General features: G+C 32.0%; 1 protein-coding gene across 17 annotated transcripts in view; it reads right to left on the bottom strand.

The window, feature by feature from the left end:
* Window positions 1-18,473, bottom strand: part of rg (A kinase anchor protein rugose) — a 111,673-nt gene that overhangs the window by 14,424 nt on the left and 78,776 nt on the right. For 7 of the 17 annotated variants that reach the window (XR_011545123.1, XR_011545124.1, XM_070649982.1 and 4 more), the window contains 8 exons: window positions 16,212-16,545; window positions 15,230-15,420; window positions 11,842-12,158; window positions 6,752-9,052; window positions 5,618-5,771; window positions 4,451-4,999; window positions 2,050-2,162; window positions 599-721 (listed from right to left, as the gene is read on the bottom strand). Coding sequence is in view for 15 of the 17 variants with exons in the window: in XM_070649982.1 (XP_070506083.1) it covers window positions 599-721; window positions 2,050-2,162; window positions 4,451-4,999; window positions 5,618-5,771; window positions 6,752-9,052; window positions 11,842-12,158; window positions 15,230-15,420; window positions 16,212-16,545 (4,082 nt within the window). In the remaining 2 variants the exon portion in view is untranslated. The remainder of the gene's footprint in view (window positions 1-598; window positions 722-2,049; window positions 2,163-4,450; window positions 5,000-5,617; window positions 5,772-6,751; window positions 9,053-11,841; window positions 12,159-15,229; window positions 15,421-16,211; window positions 16,546-18,473) is intronic. The other 10 variants (XM_070649993.1, XM_070649992.1, XM_070649983.1 and 7 more) reach the window with 6 other exon arrangements.

The following is an 18,473-nucleotide window of genomic DNA, read 5'->3' on the forward strand; positions in this document are numbered from 1 at the left end:
CTACAAAGTCATGCTCTAGGGTCGTTCAATAATCTTTTATTAGCCATGAAACGCAATTAATGCTGAGCTTTGAATCTTCTAGATCTGAATAGCTAAAGTTTATGTATTTTAAGTTCAAAGAGAATGTAAACTGCGTCATCAATGCAGATAGGATTGAAAAATAGAGCATAATATTGAAGAAAAATGTCAACTCATCCTTCAAATCGATCCCATATAGAAACATACCACGAATATTTGAGCAAAAATTTTGGATAACTTTGCCATAAATTCTAAAAAAAATAATTTTTCGTCAAGAATTTTATGTCAATAAATTCCAAAATCCTTCAACTAAATTGTTCAAAAAAAATATTTTTCCCAATATTCCATCAACAACAGAATCAATTCCCCCACATATTTTCACAAGCTATACACATACCACATGTTGGCACATACAAAAATAGTCAGACATAAAAGCAAAATTCAACAAAAAAAAAAATATCTACGTGACCGAATGGTGTGAGGACGAAAGTAGGCATTATTGTGATTCTGGTTATGATATGTTTGTGATGTATTTGCAAATTTATTTATTTGTTGCAGTATAAAGTGTAATTAATCTTACCTGTGTTGATGGCTTTAAGTCAACAACATTTGGTAGCATTTTTGATATAGCCAACTGCAAATCATCGCTGACATTTACATTAGAATTGTTTGATGATTTGCGGCGTTGCTGTTGTTGCGACTGCTTTTTAATTTTTTTTGTTATTTTTTGTGTGATTTCACATCGAATTTTTTTCAATTTGTTTTAGTTTTAAATTGAATTTTTTTGTTTAATTTAACATTTAAAAAAAAGTTAATATGAAAATAAAATAAAAAAAAGTTAAAGCAATTCAACGATTAAAAAAAGTTAATTATTATAGAAATAGAAGATAAATTAAATTAATCACAATTAAAGCTTTTTCATGCAAAAATCACTAAAATTGTTATTTAAAAATTTTCATTTTATTGTAATTTTTGTGAAGCTTGTGTGATGGATTTTGGGGAATTTTTGAATTAAAATAATGAGATTTATGATAATTATGATAATTAGGAAGGGAAATTAATATTTGAAAAAGGCATTCAAGATTCTGAGAATTCATTAATTAGCAAAGGAAATGAAACTCTAAAATTGAATTCCCAACTGAAAATTGAAAATTAGGAAATTCTCTATCTGCCTTCCTAGAATAATTGAAGATGAAATTGTATTCTGATAGATAAATTCTCAAACAGCATATGTTGGTTAGTCGACTCTTATGCGTGACAGGTTGGCAAAACTCTGGCATGATGTCGGTTTTAAGTATAACCCAGGTCAAAATTAGAGTCAGATTAACCTGAGGCCGCAACCTGTGTCAAACGGCACATTAGCCATGTACTGACTCTTGCATGGTGTCGTATTCAAACTGAATTCGGCATTAAGTCAGAGTAACACCAACCTTAGGTCGAGTTGTTGATCGACTAACGCAGTGGGTAACCCATGTGTTTTACGGCACACCAGTCAAAAAATGCCACGAAATCTATGACGTGAGTGATTTCAATCCAGGCATACCATTAAGGTGTGCCACAAAAATCAAAAGATTGACTGGAATAACGGATTTATGCTGCTCCAGAGCCTTTGTATTACTGAAATATGCGTCACATTGCATTCTAAGAATTAAGTCTAAAACTCTAATTTCAACCCAAACTTAAAATCGAAATTGTACCCACAAAGTCTCAATCTAGAAAATTTTCAAGAAAATCCCACTCAAAATTTGAACCAAAAATTATCTAGAGCATAAAATTGAAAAACACAATTAAAATTATCATAAACCAATAATTTCACACAAGCTTTCACTATAGTCTTAGTTTTGACTGCAAATTAATCCTTCTCACTGTTAATTAACATTTTTATATTCCAAACCTAGCTTTAATAAATAAAATTTATTCATCTTATAATATCCAAGCTAATTAATTAAATATTGCTTGTTAATAATATTCATGCTACAGGCTAATTATTTATTACTATAATTAATGAACTCATTCATATAATCAACATACCTTTATTGACGGTGGACCCGATGAGGAGTGAGACTCATTTTCAGCGAGTACAGATGAATTGTTTTCATCAACAACAATCACTTCATAATCACCGTCCTGAATTGTTCGTGTACCTGTTGGATTGTAAATAAAAAAGAGACGAGAGAAAATGGGGGAGATGGAGAATTAATATATTTCAATAAGGATAATTAGTAACAACAATAGCGAACATGATTTTACATAGTTCGGATTAAATTTTAATATTGTCTGATGTTGAGTTGGAGTGAGATGCTTGTCAGAGATTTTAAATGATGTAATGAAGGGATTTTTAAGGTTTGAATTTTTTTGACTTTTTTGAGGAAATTGAATGTTTTTAAAGTTTTGACAATTTTAGTTTGAATAATTTAAAAAAAGATTCTGATTCTAACTTTTTTAAATTTACTGCAAAAGTTTAATTTTTGCGAAATTTAAATGTTTAGATTTGAAAAGAAAAATGCTATATTTTAAAATTTTGAATTTTTTAAATATTTTGAAATTTTGAAAATTTTTCAACATTATAAAATTTTTGAATTTTATGAAAATATTTTTTAAAATCTTTAAATTTTTGAATTTTTTAAAATTGATTCAACTAAAATTTAATGTTTTAGTTTTTAAAATATTTTTAAAGTTTAGATTAAATTAAATTTCTAAAATTAAAATTTATTTAACTAAAATAGATAGTAAGAATCTTTCGTACATTTATGAAATAAAAAATCATTCAAATTTCAATTTTTAATCCTTTGATGAATTTCTCATTGTTTAAAAAATTCCGACAAATTTTCTCCCACCAACCAACAACATTAAACATCATTAAAAAAATTAAAAAAATCATAATTATTTCATAATAAAAAAAATTATAATTTTCATGCAAAAAAACAAAACATTTCCATTGTTTCTGTGCACAAAACTGTAAAAAAACAAAAACATTTTTTCTCTCTTTCATCTATTCAGCTATTAAAATGCATTGTGAGTTGCTTTATTTGCTTGTTTTTTGTTCATTGCTCATCAAGCGGCTGGACAAAAAGTGATAAAATAAACAATCATTCCCAAATTGATAGTCACAAATTGACATTTGGGGTTGGTGAAATATTAGGTGGATGTGGAACTAACTAGACTTTATTATGTGGTGGAATGAGACTCAGTAAACAGTATTTTGGTAATTATTTGCTCAAAATTTTATCGATGTCAAATAAATTTTTGTAAAATTATTTAAAATAAAACATTTTTTTGTTAATTTAATTTTATGGCTTAATTCTACAATACAAATTTAATTATTTTTGTGTCGATGAATTATTATATTTTTTAATTATTTTGCATAATGAAATTTAAAGTTATTAAATTTGATCCGAAAAAAAAAAATTTTTTTATTAATTAAAATGTCGATTCAAATTCCAATTTTGCTCTTTGTTTTCGACAATCTCTCAACTTTGCATACCCAAAAAATCACATTATTTACCATATAAATTCAGCATAAACTTGATGAGAAAATTGAGGATAAAAAAAATCGCGACTTAACTACGTATAAAAATAGCGCAAAAAAGATAAATTGTCGTATTAAGAGAAAACAAGAATTAATGGCTATGGCACTTGTGCTCTCATATGGCATAAAAGCTATTTAGTGGCATTAAGCCCAGTGCAATAAAACAGAGGAGATTTCTTATATCGAAATAAAAATTGAAGACAAGTTTGAGAATTATTGCAGGTTTTTGCGCATTTATTCTAGCAATTTTGATAAGATGTATGTAATTTAGAGATGTGAGGAAAAGTCACACTAAAGTGCTGAAGTTAAGGTATCATTGTCAGTCATTTCGTAAAGATTGATTGAAACTGAAGCCAGAAACTGTTTAGAAGAATAAAATCGATAAAAAAATTAGTTCAAAGCCGATTTTGGGCAAGTTTTGGAAGAAAATTAAGAGTTAAGAGATACTCCAGTTCTTGAGGATGAGTAAAGTATCAATTCTTGATGTTAAAGCCAATCCAGAGCCGAATTGGCTCCAGATAAAATCATTCGACATTCTTTGTTAAGCGACTGACCAAAACTGAAACCTTCAGACCCTTAACACCCCTCAATGACTCGACAATATGAACCTAAATCTCAAAAATTTAAATATCCACAGATAACATTACAAAGTGCATCATTCAACATCCAACACTACCAAAAAAAGGATAAAAATTTCAAGGAAAATAAAATTGGCGAAATAAATTTTAATCGTTATTGTCTATAAAGCACACAAGAGAATCAACTAGGAAATCATAAATTTCGAGAAACAACAACAACTTCAACTGAAGATAAAAATAAATAAACAATAATAAATTTCGGAATCGAAATAAATAAAGTTAACAAAAAAAGAAGAATCAACGGACATCAAGTATGTATCAGTACCTGAACTCCGATAAAAATTATTATTTAAACCATTATTTTTCATAATTCGACTACGATTTTTCATATGCTGTGAAATTCCATTTGTCGGATGTCCAACATGTCCAACAATTGAATTATTAATCATAACAGTACCATCACGTTGTTGTTGTTGTATAAATTGATGCTGTTGTTGGTAATAAGTTGCATTTTGTAAATCATTATTTAACATTTGTCCACCATTACTGCCAAAATTCATGTTCGATTGATGCAAATGCTGATGATTATTATTTATTATGTGACTATTGTGTAGTATTGGTGACGTATTATTAACAGAATTCATCATATTCGAGGAATTTGCATTAATATAATTATTATTAGCATTTGATGATATATGATGGTGCTGTTGTTGTTGTTGTTGTTGTTGTTGCATTTGATGAAAATGTTGATGATGTTGTTGTTGTACAACAACTTGTGGTGTCTGATGATTCGGATGTGTACCAGGCGGTAAAAATTGTGGATATACATGATGTGACCATTGCGGAAAGAGTGGACGATTTGAGCTTTCTAAAGCTACCGTTGTGCATTTTTATAATTTTTCATAGTGCATGAATCAAAATTTAATGTTGAAAATGTATGAAATGTCATGAAGATAAAAAAAATGTTTCGTGGATCATCATAAATTCATTCATAATATGAATATTATGTACAGGCACACACACATACATACAACCGAACATTTTTTTTTTTTTGTTTTTATATCCAATTTACAATTTACATATTTATGTTGGGGTTCATAAAAGCAGCGTGAAATAAAATTTAACAAAAATTACGATATCAAAAAAAAAATATGGAAGAGAGAAAGAGAGAGAATAAAGAATCATAAAAGGACATGATTACTGATTAGCCTAAATGATACAGATAAAAAAAAATGTTTTGAGGTTATGTTGATAATAATTTTTTTGAGGTTATGTTGACAGTACAGCCAACAAAACGACTAAAGGATCAACTAAACCCCCAATTTCTCTTTTTTATAGACAATTCATCTTGCTGTAGCAATAAAAGCTAGCTAGCTTTACCTTTTCTTTTTTTGTGTCCTATTCTTATTTTATTTTTATTACATTTTTTTCTCTGAGTGTAGTTTAAGACTCTCATGTGTAAAATAAATATTAATGGACGTCTTATACATACCTTGTGTTGGTGTCGCACGTTGCATAACTGGTGATGAACGTTGTATTTGAACCTCAGCTGGTGGCTCCAATATATCACGATATTTCGATACCATAAGAACGGAGATAAAGTAGACAATAGCAAGTGATAAAAATTGTGCTTGCTTCGTTTCCTCCTGTTTTTGGGGAATATTTAAGGTTAATAATTGATTGTAAGTTATTGGATGGAAATTGAGGTTGTGCTGGTGGATATTTATGTTGTTGAGGGCAAGTTGAGGGTTTTGGATATGGATATAGTCAATTATTTAGTCTTTGTCACCCAGAATCACAATAGAAAGGCACACGACGTGATTTATCTTAAAGAAGCGCCCAAGACAAAGGTTATCCGAGTGTATGGCCGGATTTTGGCGAAACCGACTCGAAGCTAGAATCATGCCGTCCCAAGGACACTTTTATCCAATTTTTCAGACCCTTCAGACCCTGCCTTTTAGGGCAGTTTTTCAGAGTTTTATTAAAGGACATGTTGATTTCATGGAAATATGCTGATGATAGAGACAGAATTGCATTTGAGACAAGCTAATGGGCAAAGACCAGTCACTGATAGAGCAAGTCACAAACTAGTCACCTAACTCTCTTATGCAGGACATTGAGCACAACTAATCAGCTTGTCCAGTATAGGAAATAAGATTAAATTAAGACGATATTCTCCAAAACCCCTAAAGCTTATGCAAAAATCAATCTGCAATTAATTAATTAAGTTCTTTAAAAGTTCTTTAGCTTTTAAATGTCTTAAATACCTTCATCCAATTGACCTTGACCCACCACAACCCCCTTATATTACATATTATTCAAATTAACCCCCTATCAAACCTCCACAAACCCCTATAAATATCCAATCATTTAATCTTCATATTCATTTGGTCCATATTTTATGCTGAATAAAGGATGTGCTGAAATCTCATCCAAAATTCAAATCAGCATTAAAATTTCATAACACTTTTCAGGAGGAATTAAATTCACTGCACGAGCAGATGATAAAGTTTCATACCCGCACAGATACTCAACAAGATTAATATCCAAAGCAACAAATGCTCTCTAGAGAGATCCTCAATTCCTCATCCATAAAAACTACATATATATAAATAATTCTACTCACGACATCACGATATATAACAGCACGCAATCGATTAACATCCATATCTTGCAATAATTTCTCTGGATCCTTGACCGGCGATAATGGACCAGTCAATGAATCAACAATGCTTTTCGGTGATGTTTGAGCGCCACGTATAAGTGCTTGTAGATGTGCAGCACCAGGAATTTCACGCATTGATGTACCATTATACATTCCGCGCGTTCTCTCCTTACATTCCAAACAATTTCTAACAGCACATGTGCTAACAAGACGTAAACATTGTCGCAAAATTCCACCACTTGACATATTTTTTTCAGCTTCGAGTTCACCAAAGTTTAATGAACTTGCAAATACTAAAACGTCAGCCATATTAACGAGACGTTGTAAAAATGATACGGCAACATCCAATGGCATTCCCTGTGTTGGCTCCAATACATCAAGCTCTGAATTTGGTGACGTTGCACTTGCAAGTAATGGTAAAAGACCGCCGCATGCAATAATCAGATTATCAGCCAATTGTGAAATTAAATGGACGGTATTGACGACAAAAATTGCATTTTCTGCTGAATTAACGAAATCTAATACGCTTTTTGTTGAGTGACTGCGCCATACTTGTATGTCCGTTTCGAGTGAAAAAAGAACGTCTGACAATAGTCGTTGATGAATGTATGACCATTTAAATTCGGGAATACGAAATGGTGGACGTGTCGGACCGGGACTAAACATTGGACGACTTGATGTTGATTTTTGTCGCTGTTGCTTATGCGTATCATCACCATTTTGTTGCATATTTTGATTTTCAGTTATTAAATTTTGTTCATTTGTCGTTGATGTTGTTGGCGATGGCGTTGAATTGTTTGTCTTATTCTCATTGATTGGTGAATCATCCGATAATGATGATGGCAATGCTGAGTCGTTTGACGATGAAAAATGTATTTTTCCGTCTGTTGGCTCCGGGGTAATTGCTGTAACAATATTATTATTTGCTACATCAATCTCATTCTCAATTTTATTATTTAAATCATCATCCGTGCTTTGTTGTTGCTCCAATTGCTGTTCAACTTTTGTCTCATCAACTAATGTTGAATTTTGTTCTTCAATTTCCTTCACAGCATCATCAATAATATCATTGATTACTTCTTTCACGACTTGCTCGTCAGATGCAGGAGTCTCATCGTCACGTTTCTCATTTTGTTGACTCTTCTCATCCTTTTCGTCAACAATAATGTCTTCGACTATTTTTTCCACCTCAATCTTTTCTGGCTCTTTATTTTCCGTCACTTCTTCAACAATATCCTCCTTTTTCGTCTCCATGTCTACATCCGATACACCCTCCGTCACATTTTCCGCACTATTGATTTCTGTTTTATTGACAGACTCATCGATTATTTCACTAACAATTTTCTGAACAAGTTCTGTTGTAGTTTTGTCAGTTGATTCTTTTGTCACATCATCCACATTCTCGGCACATGCACTCGTTAGTTCAACCACTTCCTCATCATCTGATTGCTTTCTATCAATAATTATTGCACTTTCTTGTGTTGTTTCATCAGTCTTGTGTTTAGTTTCCTCATCAATATCATTGACAGGCTCGATTTTTGTCTCACTATTTTCATTATTCACTGACGTTTCTGTTTCTGCTTCTGCTTTTAATTGAATTTGTCGGACACCACTAACGACCTCGTGTACGGCTTGTTCAAGCTCTTCGTCCTTAATTATTGCCGTCTCATGTTGATTCATCATATCGTCCGATAGTTGTTTACATTCATCCAAGAGTTTCTCGGATTTTTCGAGTATCTCCTCAACAATTTCTGTCGCTATTTCACGTGACTCTTCATCATTATCACCATCATCTGGATTACCTAATTGCTGTTCAAGAATGTCCGTCAATTTACTCTTCTCATCGGTCATTGATGCCACAGATGATGTGGTTGTTGTTTCATCAATTGCCGGTACAGGAGTTGTTGTTGTTGCTTCACCATTTATTTCCTTATGATAAACATCAGATATACTCGCAATTCTTGGCTGTTCATTTAATGTTATTGCCGCTCTACCACCTTCAATAGCCTTTTGTTGTTGCTCATCATCATCCTTTTCATTATTACCATTATACTCATCTGTCTGTACTGTTTGTTCTTGTTGCGATTGTTGAATTTGTTGTGTCTGATGTAAATTAATGCCGTCATGCTCTTGATCCCATCCCGATATTGTACTTATTGGTCTTGATTGACGCAATTCTGGATCCGTAATATTATCCGTTCGATGTTTCTCATAATGTTCATACATTTGGGCAAATTGAAGTTTGAATTCTTCATAAGATACCTAAATAAATAAATATAATGAGGTTAAAATAAGAAAAATGCTTATAACCAGGCACAGACACAAAAAAAAAGGCAGAGAGAAAATAAATTGTTACTGTAAATTGCGCATTTAATCGAGGTATTGCGGAAAAATATTGCTGTGTATATTTTTGTATAGGATATATATGTGAATCGAGAATAAAAATGGGAATCGGTGTGGTTTGAGATATAAAAAAAAGGTACGAAAAAGAGTTTTTTTTTTCTCTTCTTCCACATCCGAAAGCATGATAATTGAAGCACTTTTTCAAAATGTAATAAAAGGAGGAATGCTAAGCAAAAGATTTTTTTACCAATGGAATGGAAAAATTCACATGATATTCTGTAGATGCTGGATTTTTTGAGAAAATGATGGGATTATCATATTCACTTTATTCTTATTCAGTTTAAAGGATTAAGGATGAATTGTGGAGTATTGTGGAATTGCTGAAAATTGGTTTGGATTTAGTTTGTAATTGCTTATTTTTATTAAATGCTTGACTAGAGATGTCTGGTGTTTGAGAATATTTAACTAATCCAGGGATAATTAGATCTCTTATTGATAGCTGTTGAAATTTCAGGTGTAGATTATATCTTGGTTAAGGGCGTTTTAGAAGTTTAAGTTTCATTTGCTATAGGCGCTATCTAAGGGACGGGCCATGAATAATGTACAGATAAATGCGGCCAACGGTAAAAGTAAGCACAGTATGCAAGTATGCAATTGAACGCGTAGAAATTAGCAAGGTGTTAAAAAGGAGAGAAAAGATCAAGTCCAGCCCTACGTCTGAGTCACGTTGACTTGAGGCTACATTTTTCGCCATTTCAATACCTAGTACCTTCTGAGAATTTCCATCAAATTATACAATTTTCAGAAATATTGCCAAATCTCCTCTATCTTCACTGGTTCTTGACTAGACAATGAACCAGAATTTGAAGGACCCAATGTGGAGTCCGAACTTTCAGAGTCGTGTCAACTCAGTAATGAGAACGCTTACATGATGTCGTGGTGACAGACATGATTGCTTACATGATACCGTAATGACAGACATGTCATAGTCTTTTGATGGCAAACATGAGAGCTCAAATAATGCCGTGATGGCAGACTTGAGTATCCACATTATCTGTTAGGAATTTATTAATCCACAAATCATTGAAGGTTCCAAAAACCCTTCAAAAATTCCCAATATCCTTAACATTTTTCAAGATTTCATTCAATATAAAAATCCATTCCAACATCCTCCGATTTCTCTTTTCCACAAAAAAACCACCTATCGTTCGCAGGTGCAATGACTTTACTACTTGCTGTTGAAAACATACTCAAAAGTGAAGTAGATATGAGTAAATCTAAAGGTATATGTATATGCTATTGCCATTAAAGTGCTTCATAAATCATAAAATGCCTTCCATGATACACTCAACGGTAGTCAGGTCTTTAAGTGGATAATGTGGGGTTGAAAATGAGTATTTCTTTTTTGGTAAATATTCACACGTGAGTGAGCAAGAAATAAATGAATAAGTCTTGAAATAAGGAGTAAATTTACTTTCGGTATTTCATATTTCCGGATAGAAATGCAAATTCATTGGGTTAATAATTTAAAAATTAAGTTAAAAATAATAAATATGCTGACGGTGATGTGAAAATTATTGTTCAAAAGCCATTTACTTCAATTATAATAAAAGCTTTTTACAGTCCTTGTTGGCATAATGATGCAATTTTATATCAATTAATTAAATGATGTAAATTATCCACTCAAATATTTCGCTGTAATCTGGATTATACACTTATTTGCTGTTGAGGGGGTTGATTGGAAGTGATGTTCTACGTTTGAAAAAGGACAGGACATGAATGTATCAGATTTATGGTACAATATGTTATATTGTTGATCTGGATTTCAGTTCCTTGAGTGTCACGAATTGTGCATGAACTCTTAACGTGTCAGAACACATTCTTTGATATTATTATGGGTCTATCAACCTAATACAGCATAGTATCCCAAGCAGCACAACTCTACGTCACCATATTAATGCAAATAAGTAATTTTGCCCTCTTGTGTGGTCTTTGGTGTATTGTGCCACTCAGGAATAGCATAAAAGTTGCAACTTTTAAGGGCAGTAACTGAGAAATCACTAGCAAAGTATGAACTAGAATTCGAACTCGATTCAAATTCAACTTGGATTCGACTTAATTTAAGTCAACTTTCCACACAAAATCGGGATCCACTTCGAGCTCTATATGAACCAAGACTCTTTAATTGCTCATTTTCAAGACCCATCACTAACGCACATCACCCCCCTAAAGCAAATGATGGAGTAATTATTCTCACTGCAACATTTTTTTCACAATTCTCGATGGATTCATTAAAATTTTACAGCAACAAAAGACTCTCGACACACAAAAAAAAAGCTTTTACAGTAACGATTTTTAATGAACTCTTATATTTGTAATTTTAATGAGCGCGTAATCGAAATTGGCAGAATTATTATTGATTAATGTGCGAAAAAAAAAAGTTTTAAACTTCCACCAATTATGATTACGTCCATTAAACACGGCTGTGTGGTGTACAGGGAAGAGTTGGTCGGCAGAATGTCAGAGTGGGCAACTTGATGTAATGTCTGGTTGATAGTTAGACTTATGGACGTCTAATGATCAATTTTACAGAACATTTTGCAGAAAATGTCATTGGACGACCAGTAATTAGCTAGATATTACATCAAGTTGTCCACTTCCGATTGCCATTTTTTATTTGATTTCAAAAAATTTATTAAATTCCTTACCTTTGAATGGACGATAGCCAATGTATCAACCCATACTCTCCATCCACCATACTCATACTTAATCGCATGATGCAGTAGCATACGAAACAGTGAATATACCATATCAGATATTTTCTGTTCTTCTGTATTTTTCGGATGTATATATGCCATTGCTATAAGCCATTCCTGCCATACAGACATCTGAAGTACCGTTCGACGATTCTCTCGATTATTATTACACAAAAGTGTCATATCCGAGAGGAAAAGTTTCTTTACTTCCAATAGTTGCTCTGTTTGTTTCGATTGTCGTATAAGTGTTGCAACGACTTTCAATATCACTATAAATGATGATGATGATGATGATATTCAATAGATGCAAAAAAAATAGGAAGGAAAAAAATATGTTAGAAATTGAAATTGTAAAGGAAAAAAGGGAAGTAAGTGTGAAAATTTATGTAGATAAGGCATATGAGAATGCACTTGTGTGTGATTTTAAATTCATATTGATAAGAGTATCGACCTAAATGGGGGAAGAATGGATTTAGGGCTGAATTGCATGAATATTAAGAGTCTTTGGTTAATTAGGTGATTCAACCTCGACTCTCCGTATTGTTAACCATTATTTCTGGGTAGTAGCGGATCTACTCAAGCGTGAGGAGCGGATTTTGGTGAATCTGACTCGAAGTCTGAGTCAAGCCGTCCTGGAGATACTAATCTCCAACTTTTTCGACCCAAGTGCCTTTCGAGAATGACCAAAGATGAGGAATTGATCAATAACTTACCAAGAGATTATTTGTCATTTCCACACGCTTAAATGTCATGTCTGCTACACTTACTCCGACTATATTAACCCAGAATAGTAAAATCTCAAGCTACAGCAGTTCAGAACCAGTTATGTTAAATCCCTGTCATACCAACATACCCAATCCCACCTTTCCCAGACTCCCTTTCCTCTTCCCCAAATCTCCAAAAAATCAATAAAAAATTATTGCCCAAGAATAAAAAAAAATTCGTAATAAGTTATCTGTTGATGACATTTTATATAAAATATACAAAAGAAGATGAGATTGTGAGTTGATATCGATAAATTCATTCAATATGGTTATGGATACGTAGCATATAAAAATATCCTGAATGTGATTGGCTTTTTTTTCGGTAAGGGAAGATGCTGATGCCGATAACAATTGTACAAAAAGAGTGGAAAGAAGTTGAAAAAAAAAAAAAAAAACGATTGAAGTCGTACGATATAAAGAAAGACATTATTGTCAATTCGCTGTATAAAAAAGCAATTTTAATGGGTTCAATATTATTTCTTGTTACTACACTTCAGGTTATAAATTTTAATATCTTATTGACTCGACAATATTCTTAATGCACATAAATTTCACCAAAAGGGCTTGTAAATCTCTTCATGTAGCATCAGCTCTGTTAAGAAGTCAGCAGCTATAAACAATTCTTTATGTTTTATGTTCGTACATATGTTTGTGTTGTACGAGAAGAAGATTCATTTTTCTTGTTTGTTTGCTGACAAATACCCTGAGACGAAAGACATTCGAAAATGAATTTTAAGGCCTGAAATTTTTTGTTTTTTGTGAATTTTGATGCTTTAATACTTTTTGGTAAATTTTCTTTGGGTTCTAGACTTTTGGATGGTTGGGATATTCTCAATTATTTCAAGTTTTATGAAACCTTTCCTAAAGCAAAGTTTATAAACTAAATCTGAAGCCAATTTAAGTTCAAGAATTCTTGTTCAAACATAATATTCTTAATCTCATTTTACATACACAAACTTTATACCAAATATTTTTTTTATGGATTCAACATAATTCCCGAATAGCACAAGTCGGTTGATTGATCTAAAATCTGGAATCAGACCATCGTTGTCACAACGAGTTAAATCAATCAAATTCGTTTGATCGATTCAAAATTCATCTCGGAACTATGTCTGCCTGAATTAATTGAATCTGTTCGATCCCAAATTTATTCAAATTTGGTGCTAATCCAGCACCATGCCAAATCCACATTGACCTTTTCAACCCAGGACAAATTGGTTGATCAATCCGAAATTCGGTATCCAACCAGAGTCATGCTGGGCTGCATCAACTGAATCAAGTTGATCGATCCAAAATGCAACACAACGTCTACGTGATCATGGCATAGAGTCAAATTCAAATTCAAATTCGAATTCGACACCAATTAAATGTCACGCCGACCTAAAGCAGCATTATAGATTAATCAACCCGTCTTGTGCTATTCGGGATTTTGACATAAAAAACATATTTTTTTTTTATTCTTGTAAAATAAATTCCATTTACATTTAAATGCAAAGAATATCAAAGTTTTGGTAAAAGCTTAATGGATTTTCAAATGACACTAATGGTTGAATTTGATGGCAGAATTTTTACAACTCAAAAAGAAAATATTTTTTTTATTTCTCCGGTTTTGTAACAAAATTTTTGCATCATAAAGAAATTTTTAATGGTTAAGCTCATTAGCTGTAAAGTATGTTTGGGTATGAAAAATGGAATAAAATTTTTTTGGAAAAGTTTTTGTGGTAAATTTTGAAGTTGATGGGTTATTTTGAGTATTTTTGCAGTATTTGGGGTTATTGCAGTCATATTTGGGATGTATCTGGAAAGCACATGACGTGGAATTGGCCATTAATACTATCCACGGCTTATTCAGGTTAGATTTGATGAAATCCAGTCTCAGGTCAGGGTCAAAAATGGGATTTTCAACAATTTAAGCGTCGTACGCTTTCCGGTGTAGCTATAGTGCTCAAAACTTCTTCTCCTCTTAACGCAGCTTGAATAAGATCCGAGCCCACGCTCTCTTGACTACACATCAAGTATTCTTACCCACTGAGCTACCGAAAGTTGTAGCAGAGCGTGACATAAAGCACACTTAATCCTTCTTTTCTATCCAGCATTCATTTTGCAGCTCTTATCAATGTATTGGACACATATATCTCACGCACATAACAAATCCCACAATTAATTACGATTTGTTAATAAAGCTCCAAAATTATGTTATAAATTGACAATTTAAATTCCAAAACTCCACTTTATATTTAGATTAGAGCCTTGAAATACACTGAATTCATTATATCCCAAAGAATCCTCAATCATACCTCCTAATTTCCAATTTATATGCATTAAACTCTCCATTGTCAATTTTATATTGTCATCCTAGCCAACCGTAAGCTCATTGAATTAATTTCGATATATAAACCCACAAAACCAAACATGATTAAATTCTCGTATACATATTTTTTTTAAGTCACAAATGAATTTATGTCCATTTATCTATCGAATCTCTTATCAATGTGAAAAATGTCACATATAGTCATACTCAACCAATATTTTATTTTATCCTTATCATGATTTAATAATTGCATTTTAATGCTTACTTGGATTCTCCAAACGATAATGACTTTCAGGCTCCGGATGTCGTGTGTATAGAATTTGTTGTGATATATGCTCCGTCATTATCTCGTATAGAACATTATAGATGGGTAATGATAACGATTCCTCATACAACAATAGACGCTCGGCCAATAATGTATATAAATTATGTGGTGACATTACATCATATTTTCTTCTATAACCATTCATTGTTGTTATGTCCAAAAAATTTTTTTATCGTGGGACGAAAGATTTTTATTTTTTTAACATTTTCAGTTATTGATTTTTTATTTATCATCATCATCATTATGATCGTTCGTCGTCAGCATGATATTGCCATTGTAATGTTAATGTCAGATGATGGATGGAATAATCAAGAAAAGAAGAAAGGCATGAAAATAAAGAACAATAAGAGAAATGAGGAATTGAGGAATAAAAAAAATAAAATATTGAGATTTTTTATTACTATTGATATGATGTAGGGATGTACACTGGGAATAGGAATTTATTCTACTGACTTCACTGGTTTTTGAACCGGTTCAATCAATTTTAAGTTATTTGAACCAGTTTTTACTAGTTTTGAACTGATTTAACTAATTTTGAACTGATTCAGTTGGTTTTGAACCGGTTCAAATGATTTTCAACGGAATTAACTAATTTTGAAGAGTGTCAGCCGGTTCAATTAAACTTAAAATGGTTCAACCAGTTTTTAAAACGATTTTACAATTAAGAAGCAAATTCAGTTAGATTTAAACCTGTTCAACAAGTTAAAGACCAACATGGAACTTACTAAATCGGTAAAAATAACTGTCCTTTAACTGAGTTAACCTAATAGTAATAATAATCTATTGTAAAACATATCAATTCCCGAGTGTACATCCCTAACCATATATGATTATCCTTTTCATTATCATTATTACATTCAACATACATGTCTATAATCAGTAACGAACAACAACAGTAACAAAATATTTTTAATGTACTCACTTGTGTGTACTACGTGATAAAAAGAAACCCATTAACTTGAGTGCTTGTAGGCGTATGAGTTGACTCTCTGCCGCTAATAATTTAAATATAGATCGCATTCCATGCTTAACATCGAATGCTGGCACCATTGAGCTTGGATGTTCTGACATTAATGATATAAGCATTTGTAAAACATCATGAAGATTCTCATCTTCGTGAATTGTTGTTAAATAATTTAAAATGCTTTGTAATTCATCGTCCTTTACACCATTACCAATCATTATCAGTTGCTTTAAAAATAGTAAAATGTAGGCACGTATTGCTAAAATATCCTTTTGAGCCGGTCGAGGTCCATCTATAAATAAATATTAAAGAAAAATTATTATAAATTTAAGAAAAATTTCTTGTTTTAAGGATACTCTTTTGTAGGGGTAGAAACAACAGCTTGATATTATGGAAATGATGTAAAGGTCAAAAATAGCATCGAAAAACCTTTTTTTCTTTTAAATAAACTAAGATAAGCATGTTTAGAATTACAAGATGTACATTTTATGTTGCTTCTTTTGAATCTTGATGTCAAAGGTTGGGGGGACGATATAATGTGACGATTTATTTTTGTATTCTATGGACTAAGCCTTTTTGTAGGAAAGAAAGGTGAACAAATGGCCTTTAAAGTGTTAATCAAGTATGGCAATTTAGAAAATATTTAGCAAGTTGTGTCCAATAAAGATGAAATTTAAGGGTAATGGGTAGATAAGGAAAGGAGAAAGAGGTTGTTTGTGACCAATCTGTTTATCATAGACATAGATATGACTAAGTTCAGGAATCTGAAGCAGAAAAGGATAGTCATTTGAATGCCACCGAGTTCAAGTGGATTGGTGAAGTTTGAATCCAAAGCTGATTAAACGTCAAGTCTACATATTCTCGTGACATCAACTGAATCCGTTCAATTTACAGTTCAAAATCAAGCTTAATGCTGGAATGTCTAAGTGACAGATCAGAAACTTATCAAAACAATCTTGTAGATTTACAGCTGTGAAGCTGTTCAACAGTCAAATTGTAATTTGTCGCTTGACTTTTTCCAAATAACAAAGAATGTAATGTCACGAAAACGGAACAAGATTGATATCGACAATCAAACACAAGCGACAATGCAGTGGTAACAGAATAACGTCAGAAGGATTTGGGAAGCCTTACAGATGCCTGAATGACAGATTTAAACTCAATTAATACCTCCCGGGATTACAAACTGTCTTTACAAGTCGTTTCTGTGACTAAGCAGCAACTATGGGAGATATAGTCACAACGGTTTAGTCACATATGTTCAGTCAACTGCTCTGATATGAATTCTCTTAACATCTTCAATTTGAAAGGCCGTTAAATGCTTTAAAGACAGAAATATGCATCCTAAATTCAAAAAATTCGGAATCAAATCAAGTAAAAAAAATCAATTCTTTAAAGTCCTTGGCCTCATTCTTCTTATTTTATCGAACAAAAAAAATTCTCAACCTCTTTACATCCGAAAAAAAAAAAATCTGATGAAAATTTAATAAAAATGTCTCTTCCCAACATTCTCTTCAAAAAAAAAATGTAAAATCCTTCACATGAGAATTTCCACATTATTAAATTTCCATCATTCTACAAAAGACTTCTTCTTATTCTTCTTTTTATACCAAAAGCATTTTTTAAGAAAAATTCTATAAACATATTAGAAGTAAATTCATGTGGAAAATTCCTCGAAATTTACAAGGGCAGAATGATTACAAAGAAGACAATTTTTTCCAAGAAAATGAAATAAAAGGCAAATTTCAAAATTGATTTCGTATGGAAAAAATTGTTGAATTGTTTTGTTAATTTAAAATTATTTGGAAGGACTTTTTTGCATTATTTAGATAATTTGAAATGAACTTCATAGAAGGAATGAATTTTTATGTAAAAGTTCTGAGCAAATTAAGATACATTTTAAAGCTATTTTAAAAAATCTGTCAATACAGCCCGTTTCAGGCGTCATTTGTGGAAGGTCATTGATCACAATTGATCTCCCGAATCGCAGAAATCGAGTAATCGATTCAAAATCTAGCACCAAACCGGTGTGACACTGGGATTGTGCCGGATTTAAATCGAATCCGTTATCAAGTCAAACCTCGGGCTGGATTTTCGATCGATTAACCGATTTGTGCTATTCGGATTTGTACAACCACAAACCACATTTTATGCCTTAAAATGGGTCGAAATTAGCCTTTAAAGGAAATTAAACGTTAAAATGATGACGTAATAAAGCTT

Source organism: Chironomus tepperi, unplaced genomic scaffold (assembly GCF_022539635.2).
Source record: "Chironomus tepperi strain 1889 unplaced genomic scaffold, CSIRO-AGI_Ctep_v1 contig_445, whole genome shotgun sequence".
Lineage (NCBI taxonomy): Eukaryota > Metazoa > Arthropoda > Insecta > Diptera > Chironomidae > Chironomus > Chironomus tepperi.